The sequence below is a fragment of the Artibeus jamaicensis genome, unplaced genomic scaffold (assembly GCF_021234435.1).
Source record: "Artibeus jamaicensis isolate MK-2021 breed Jamaican fruit bat unplaced genomic scaffold, CSHL_Jam_final scaffold_916, whole genome shotgun sequence".
In the NCBI taxonomy this organism is placed as follows: Eukaryota; Metazoa; Chordata; class Mammalia; order Chiroptera; family Phyllostomidae; genus Artibeus; species Artibeus jamaicensis.
Genome location: NW_026522059.1, coordinates 25,271,735 through 25,280,767, shown reverse-complemented (window position 1 = coordinate 25,280,767; position 9,033 = coordinate 25,271,735). Strand labels below are relative to the sequence as shown.

The window sequence follows — 9,033 nt, the reverse complement described above, 5'->3', positions numbered from 1 at the left end:
CTCTTTCAGAAGTCATAGGTCCCACTCCCTGCTCTCCAAACCAGCTAAGACATAACGGGGGCAGCACTCCTGAATTTTTAGCAGCAATAATGTCCCCCAGTTGTCCCGGGTTGAAACCAGCTCTGGGGACCTTCTTTCATTTTCTAGAACTGCCCGGCACCTCCCGACTCAGGCTCTCTTTCTGTTTGAACTAGGAAATGTGGTGAGCAGTAGCCACTGCTATTGAAACAAGTGGCAGAAAGCTTGGGGTCCCTTCCTAAGTACTTCCGTTCTCCCCAGGATGGAGGACTGGACCCAAGGATAAAGGAAGGGAGGGCGGTTGGGTAGGTGGGTGGCTGGATGGATGAGTGGGTGGATGGGTGAATGGGCAAATGCGCAAGAGCCTGAGAGTCATAACTCGGGCCCTAGAGGCTGAACCCCTGGTGGAACCCCTCACTCACCCACCCTCCGTCCTGGGCCGTGCGCGCCCCCTTCTGTGCCGCCCCCCCCCCCCAACCCCACACCCCAGCAGCTCTGGCGCAGACAGAGAGGGTGCGGGGAGAGGGGACTACGGGTGGGGCGGGGCGGGGGGAGCGGCAAGGACAAGGGGAGGTGGGGAAGGGGAGGGCCTTGGGGTGGAGGGGAGGGGCGCAGGGGAGAGGGGCGGCGGGCGCCTGGCTGCGGTGCGGGAGGGCTCGGGACGCGATGCCGCCGTCGTCTCGCCTGCGGAGACTGCTCCGCGGGGGCTGAGCCGCAGCCCCAGCCGGGAGCCCAGCGGCCGCCCGGTGAGCCCGCCGCCCGGGAGGATGGGCTGCGGCGGGAGCAGGGCCGATGCCATCGAGCCCCGCTACTACGAGAGCTGGACGCGGGAGACCGAGTCCACCTGGCTCACCTACACCGACTCGGACACGCCGCCCAGTAACGCCGCCCCCGACAGCGGCCCCGAGGCGGGCGGCCTGCACGCCGGTGAGTGAGCCCGGCTCCTGCAGACCCCGGGTGCTGAGAGGCCGGGTCCAGGGTGGGAAGCGGGTTGGGTGGGGCGAGGGGAGGAGGGAGACAGGCAGACGGACAGACGAGCGAGTAAGCGCCTGCACAGGCTGACGGACCCAGGCCCAGGGAGCAGGGTCAGAGAGGGACCCTTACAGAGGCTGGAGAAACCAGCGCTTCTTTGGCTCCGCCAGGGCAGGCTCTCTGCTGGCGCGGGTTGGGGTGGGAGGACAGCACCCCCTCCCCCCGCACACCCCCCTCCCCCTCCTGGCCCACCCGGGGGCACCTCCGTCCCCACTTTGGTACATGTCACTTTCTGGCCTCCTGTGTACCCAGCGGGGTCACTTCTCCATACATTGGCCACCTGGCCACTCTCTCTCTGGACTTAGAGACGATGCACTGAACCCAGATTGTCTGGGTTCAGTCCTCCTGGTCTCCTCCCCGTTTCTCCCTGCTGGGAAGGTATCCCCTCCACAGCTTCTGAAACCAGAACCCTAGTTCGGGGCAAAATAAACACCCTCTGGTTCCACCACTTCTGCACTGAAGCTCACTTCTGAGGCAGTTGTGTCACAGGAAAGGACTTCCTTCCCTACCCCGGTGCCTCAGCGCTTTGCAGGAGGCAGGACACGGACGTGGTTAGGACTGTAAACTCCATCCTCCCACCTAGAATTCCCCTCAGCAGAATTCCGAGGGAAGGCTGTGCAGAGAACTTTCTGGCCCAGTCACAATATCACGTGCTATTATTATTATTATTATTATTATTATTATTATTATTGTTATTATTATTATGTCTTAGCCGACACTGATAACCGCAGGATAGAGATGAGAATGGACTAATGTTGCCACAGGCTGGCCTTTGGCGACGTGAGACCTGTTGGTGAGGCAAAAAGGCAAAATCTCACTACTTATTACATGGATGTTGTCAAAAACCAGGTCACTATTTGGATTAAAATGTTTTTAACTTTTTCCTGACTCCTTAATGTTATTGGTATTTTTGAATCATGACATCTAAAATAGAAAAAGAGGTTAATTTGAAGTATAATGTATAGAGTAAGGAAGAGGAAAGAAATGTGGACTACTCTTAAAAGATCAATAATCCTCCATCCATGCCTCCTAAATGAAAGCTGTCACTTTAATCTTGAGAATTGGTCTCTTCATCTTTTAGGACCAAAGCCACTTCCTTTTCATATGAGCCTTGCAATTCCCTTTTTTAAAAAAGGGGGAACTGTCAGTGAGAGCGGTTCGAGGCATAAGACTATGTTCATCTCTAATTTTTCTGACTCACAGTAGCAATCAGAGCGGTGATTTTGTGTTGCGGATGCTTTCAGCCACTTTCTGAATGATGGCTGAATTCAGTGTCAGAACGAGGATAAGACGTAAGCCTCTAAAGTGGACCTGATTAGTGTTACACGTAACAGCCTCTCCTCTGCGGAGTCAGAGGCCAGAGCTGCACTCAGAGGAAAGAAGGTTAAGAAGATCTAGTGTGCAAAAGAACAAAGTACAGCATCAGGGAGTGGTTGCCTAGGTGACTGGGGAGTGTATGGTATGTGTGTGTGTTGTCTGAGTTCATATTTATGGGTGTGAGAGAGTTATTATGTGCTGGCTAAATATGTACATATTTATTCATTTCCAAAGCTTATTATTTATTACTCTGCCATCCTGAGTCAGATCCCATCAATCATCATGAGATCTGGTCCCCGCAAATAGGTGGGGCCTGGGACAAGCCCGCTCATCTGTGGTACCTCTGCGAACATGGACAGCCCTGCCAGGCAGGTGCTCCCACAGACCAGCATCCTCACAGGAAGAGCTCCCCCAGCCCCACGACAGCGAGGAGCCTAAAATTGGCAAGACTCTTAGGTGGGTGGGGTCATTTCAATTCCCTAGAAATTTCCATCAGCCTCAGGGGAGAGCGAGATTTCTGAAATCAAGATGGGATCAGGGCCCCCCAGAGGTACCCTGGCAGTCCCTCGGTCTTTAGAAAAATGGCCTGGTTCCTGTGACTATTTCAGACTGGGAACTGGACATCTTTAGTTAATGTGGTCATGCGAGAAAACTACAGACCTCCTGGGTTTCAGCCACCCTGGGAGACTAGCCAGGGTTCTTTTTTCTTTTCTTCTTCCCTGCTCCCCCCATCCCCCCCCCGCCCCGTCTCACCCACCCCCACCAGTGCCCCGCCTATGAACTCAGTCCCAGGCTTCTGGGGGCACCTACTGCCCACAGTGAACATGTTGTGACAGGAAGCCAGAATGCCATCCCCCCTCATTTCCATCAACCCTTTTCTGACAGGGGGACAAAAAGAAGGGCTGGATTCGGGAGAGTCCAGATTGTAAAAATCACAAATGTGGCTTCATCACTAGAATTCTAAAGCTAGAGAGGCTCTTCGGAGGTGGTCTATTCCAAGTAGATAGGACTCAGTTAAATTGCCCTGGTCTACACATTCGCTCAACCCTTTCGTAGTTCTTACTTATGCCCCAGTTCCCTCTGTCTTCAAAGGTCCTTTATTTCTGAGCCAACTGGTCACTCCTTTAGTGTCAAATTGTAGTTACCTTCTGCTGGCCACCCCTACCTCAGGAGCTGTGAGGGGGTGGACTGTTCATCTCTATGTGTTCTGTGCTGGCACCATGGGGGGCATGTCTTACAACGGGGTGTGTGTCACCTGACAGGTGTTCAGTAAATATTGGGGGGGGGCATGTTTTCCTGTCAGTGCCACCAAGGAGAGAGCTTCCTGCCTCCTTACTCATAAAGGGATTCCGAGCCTTCAGTTCCCATTTCTGGAGGTCATTCCCGCTAGCCAGCAGGATTCAGTTAAGTTTTTAGATTCAGCTATTATGCAGGCTGGAATTAAAGACTCAGCTGAAGCCAACGGTATCTGATAGCTATTGCTTCTCCATGTCGCCGAAGCCTGCCTCTCTGTCACAGGAGGAAATTAAATTGGTCTGGCCAGATTTAGTCCTCGTAAAATCAGTTTGCCGGATTGATTTTCACTTCCGCTGTCTGATGGGGGTCTCCCAAAGAGGAGGGGAGTCGGGTTGTCCTGCCCCCGCCTCGCTCAGCCATTCCATACGTTCACAGCTTCCCGGCTTCCCTTTGATTTAATCACAAGTCTCTTTAATTATATCCTTAAATGTCCCCTTTTGTGCTGCTATTTTTCTGACTTCTCTAGAGGATAAAACATTTCAAATTTCTCTAAAGTGCTTCTACTTTATAGTTTTAAATTGCTGTAATAATTGATTTGATAAATGTGACATAAAAGATTGCAAAATTAGAGACTCACAGCAAAATGATTTCTCTAAATAAATGGAATGTCAAATAAAACACAAGCACTTAACGTCCCCCATAGCTAGCATGTGTCGATGACTTGCCAAGGGCCAGGCGCTGTATCAGCGGCACGTATATGAATCACCTGGATTCATCCCCGGGACTGGAATAGGTGGGAACTATTACTGCCCCTCTTTTACAGGCGAGGGCACGAGGTTTAGGCTGCAGCCATCTGCCCCAGTCCAGGACCAGAATCCAAAGCCTATTCTCCTAAACACGCCTCCCTGATTAATGGGGGATTAACTGGAATTCTTGACTTAACTGGTGATTGGACTCAGGGACTAGTCCGATCTCTTAATATCCTAGTTGGGTCTAAGCAGTTTCTTCCTGCAGCAGCTCTGAGGATGGGACAGCTCTCCCTGGGAACCAAGACTGTCCCCTACCTTCATGGAGCAGTTTCCCTTGTGAGAAACTATTCCTGCTGCCTGGTAATCTCTCCCCAAGGGGACCCTGGGCCCTTGGGATCAAGGATGCATAGACAACTCTCTCAATAGCTGAAAACCGCTGTTGCATCTCCTCTCACCGTCGGTCCTCCAGTCAGTTCTCAGACCTCCGTGGGATTCACCGTATTCCTCCAAACACTGTTTGGTTCATCAGAGTCCTTCTCGATATGAGAGGACCCAGGGCTAGATGCATGCTACATACCGAAGACTCACATGGGATTAGTTAAAGCCCTTCAGTCTTTCTTTCCAGTCCCATTTGAGTTCCGTGACATCATTGTGTTTTCACTGCTATACAGCCAGGTCCTGGCACAGGGACTGGGTAGCTCCAGCACCTGGCACAGTGACTGGAACACAGGTGGCATTCAATAAGTGTTTGTTGAATGAATCGTCGTCCACCCCTCTATGAATCCTGCATTTATACTACTGATTGCAGTAACTCAAATTTGGGGTTTGGGAATTTATTCTTGTTAAAATTATTTTTGTTGGTTTCAGTTTAATGTTTTAAACTTGACCTTGATTCATTTTGATAGTGCCATGAAAAAAAAAGATTCTGGGTCTTAATTACCCTGTGTTGACAGACTGAAAATACAAGACAATTATTTGCTTTTGTCCATTCAATATACACTTGGTGCAAAGACAAGTAAGTCAGTAACACAGGGGAGATGTAAAAGCACAGCAGGAGGGAAGGACGCAGGGCGAGCGCAGGGGACCAAGCAGTTTGTGTCAGCAGAGCGTGTGTACAGGCCCCCACAGGTGGCAGCCGGAGGAAGCCACACTGTTCCTGCAGGCGCCTTCTGAGGCAGAGGGAGGTCATCTAGACCCCTTCCCTGAGATGCGGGGACCTGTGGAGAGCCACCTGGGGCCTCCTCCTTCTCCCCAGCTCTCTGTACACACCTCTGACACTTGTGGTTATGGTTTCAATAATTATTGACTGATGTCTGCGCCCCCGCCCCAGGAAGGACAAGCCCTGTTAGGTAAGGGGTCTCTCCGCTCACCACCGTGTCCCTATCCCGATGCTGTGCCATTTACAGCGGGACGTTACGTGCTGTCTCTTGCGTGAATAAATCTCCTAAAAGTTCTGTGTGTGTGTTATTGTCTTCCTGGAGCCCCAGAGATGACATTGTCTTTCCTCAGAAGTTCCTCCTTTTTGGATCCCTGTCTGCCTGGCGGGTTGCAGGGTGAGAAAACACGCCTGCCTCTCTGCAGCCCGCTTTGCCGCTTTGTTAGAAGGGTTTTGCAAAAACCACTACAGAAACAGGTGGCAGCAAACCTAGGCTGTTTACAAAGTTCGGGAAGTCTCATGTTCTCGTGGCCCACGAGAGAAGGGCCACGCTCTGCCACAGGCTCACCACTGGCCACGTTGCATTGCTGGGGCTTGTCCATGCCTCTTGCTTTCCAGTCAGTCTGTGAGCCCTGCTGCGTTGGGGACCATGGACTCGACATTCGCATGCCTGCCATCTACCACACGTTTGTTCAATCACTGTAAAAATAAAGAAGTGGGTGAATGGCCCAGCTGTACACATGCAGTTCTGTGTGTCTTGTACCCTCCTTCCTAAGTCTTATCTTAGATGATTTTGTCTTAGACCTCAGTCCACTGAACCATTGTTTGTTGGACATCAGATAAAGTTATTCTGACTCTAACCAGGCTGTCAGATGAATTTAGTCAGCAAGAAGTGTGTTTTCCTGGCTTATCTGTACTCAGCAAGCCCTCTGGCTTGGACCATTGGAGGCCCCGCCTTCACCCTTGACCTGTGCACCTACATCCACAGTGCCTTCCTGTGGAGAAGGCTGTGCTGTCCTTAGTGAAGTTTGGTGTTTGAACCTGTTGGTCTGGGCCAATCGATGGTGCCTGGGCTTTTCCATGGCCTCTAGCCACTCTTGGAAGACCATTTGGCTTCTGTTGAAAATCCTATTCCAGCGGGATTCCTACACAGGTTCTCTGGCCGGTTTGAGTGCGGTCTTTGCTTCCATCTATAGAGGAGACAGGAGGGGTGGGCCCTGAGCTGCGTTGTGGTCTAGCTCCTTCCAGCTTAGCTACTACGGCATTCACATGCTCTCCTCCCCGCACTCCCCCACCCAACCCCTCCATCTCTCTGGAGATAAAACTTTTTAAAATTATTGTTAGGGGATGAATTGTGTCCCCTCCAAATTTATGTGTCCCCCTCCTAACCCCCAGTACATCAGAATGGAACCCTATTTGGAGAGAGAGGGTCTTTTCAGAGATAATCAGTTCAATGCGGTCATTCGAGTGGGCTGATGTCCTTGTAAAACAGGAAGTTTGCGCACAGACGCACAGGGAGAATGCCACCTGAAGGTGAAAGAGAGATCAGGAGATCAGGATGGTGCTCCCACCAGCCAAGGAAGGCCAGAAGTGCCACCAAGGGCTGGGAGAGAGGCATGGGATAGGTCCTCCCTCGCAACACTCTGACCCCGCCCTGCTGACCCCCTGACCTCTGACTTCTGCCTCCAGAACTGCGGGACAGTACATTTCTGCTGTTTGAGCTCCCCAGTGTCTGGTAGTTTGTTCCAGCAGCCTAGAAAACTAATGCAAACATGTTTATGAGCACAAACGCTGTGAACGTTTAGAAATAATGAGAGGATTTCTTCGATCATTGTCTCACCCTTTTTCCTGAGATTGGGTCTATTTCTTTATCATTTGAATTCGAACAGCACTTACTGGGCATCTGCTATAGGTGAGGGTTTTTTTTTTTCTTTTGGACATTAGTTTGCATAACTCTAAAATAACCTCAAAAACCAATATTATCAGCATGTACCAGATGAGGAAACACGTTCGGTGAGGTGAAGCGCTTTAGCGAGGTCAGTCAGCTAAGTGGTGAAGAGCCTGCCTCAGAATCCAGGTCTCTTGTTTCTGACCCCGGGCAGTGTCCGTAGCTGCTGAGCATGAGTGGAGTGCCCCCTCCACCCCACCCGCCTTACGCTTTCTTGAAAATATGAACCACTTGGAGTGGGGGCCTCCTGCGAGTGTTTACAAGGTTAAGCACTCGAGTCCTTGAGGAGAACCCCCTCCTGGGCTCATGCAGCCCCTCCCTGTGCCGGGTGCCTGAGCAGGTCTTCAGGGGGTGCTCAGCACATCACCTGTGTCCCAGGCACCTGATGGGCTCCTTAAAGGTAAACTGTCTTTGAGCAGAATAATGCTGTGTTCTGGCTTCCGAGGTAATGCATGTTCGTCATAGAAAATTTAGTGTATGGAGAAGCACATGGGAGAACAACGCCCCTGTCAGCACTCACGTTCTTCCTTTGGGTCCCATCTAGGGTGCGTGTTGCATCCTCTTTGGGGGCCTGTTTAGGTGTGGAGGGGTCTGGGAGAATCCCTTTAACTGCTTGGAAGTTCAGAATTAAAGGGAAAAACTGTTTTGTTTCTCTTTGTGTTTAGGAAAGTATTTGGAGGCTGTGAAAGCTGAAGTCTAGTTTGAATGGAGGAAGAGCAGGGGGAAAGAGCAGGAGGAAGAGCAGAAGGTAAAGGGGTGTTCTCCCTTTCCTCTTCCAATACTGAACGATCGTTAGTTGAATTTAGGTAAATTACATACCAGGTAAACGCACGTTGTGGCTCCACTGTAGATAATTCTCCTGCAGCCCCCTCTCACTACCTTCCACCCTCCACAACTGACTCAGCCAAGTATGCTGTTTATTATATATTCCGCCCAGCTGTTTTCTGGAATTTACAGTTGCTTTATGGATGTAGAAACCTGGCCTGTGGTATGTGTGAGTATATGTGAATGTGTGGTATGAGTGTGAGTGTGGTGTGTGTGGTATGTGTTGGGTGTGAGTGTGAGTGTGTGGTGATATGAATGTAGTGTGAATGCATCAGTATGAGTGTGGTGTGTGTAGGGTTGTGTGAGTGTGTGTGAATTGAGTGTGATATCTGTGGTACATGAGTGTGTGTACGGGATGTGAATGTGTGTGGTGTCCTTGTGTCCGTGTGTTTGGGACCAGCTCTCTGTCTGAGTCTCAGGTGCCCCTGAGGTCATGCCGGATGACCGCCCAGTGTTCTCAGCCCCAAGTGCTTCCAGCTCTGGGTCTGCATCACATGGGGTAAGTACAGAGTGTCTGCCTACATCTTGCCATGTGCTTTCTGAGTAATAAAGCAAAGACAGAAGCCTGGGTAGGTTTTTCTTAATCTAGATCCATCTGCTTCACAAGTGGTGCCAGATTCTCCCAGAATCTGGGGCTAGATTGTCTATTTATAAGTCTTTGTTTTGGGTGATGTTGTGGGTCTTGGTCTTCTGAGTTCATGGTCATTTTAGTGGGCAGCTGGGTGAGGCCGAGTCAGTGGCTGCTAGCTGTT

At 50.9% G+C, this 9,033-nt stretch overlaps 1 protein-coding gene across 7 annotated transcripts in view; it reads left to right on the top strand.

Moving 5' to 3' along the window:
* Nucleotides 1–650: 650 nt before the first annotated feature.
* The window catches only part of BAALC (BAALC binder of MAP3K1 and KLF4), a 70,488-nt gene continuing 62,105 nt past the window's right edge, over nt 651–9,033 (top strand). For 5 of the 7 annotated variants that reach the window (XR_005080854.2, XM_053661248.1, XM_037133407.2 and 2 more), the window contains exon 1: nt 651–945. Coding sequence is in view for 6 of the 7 variants with exons in the window: in XM_053661248.1 (XP_053517223.1) it covers nt 786–945 (160 nt within the window). In the remaining variant the exon portion in view is untranslated. Of the gene's footprint in view, nt 946–8,121; nt 8,205–9,033 lie in introns of those variants that run through there. The other 2 variants (XM_053661251.1, XM_053661249.1) reach the window with 2 other exon arrangements.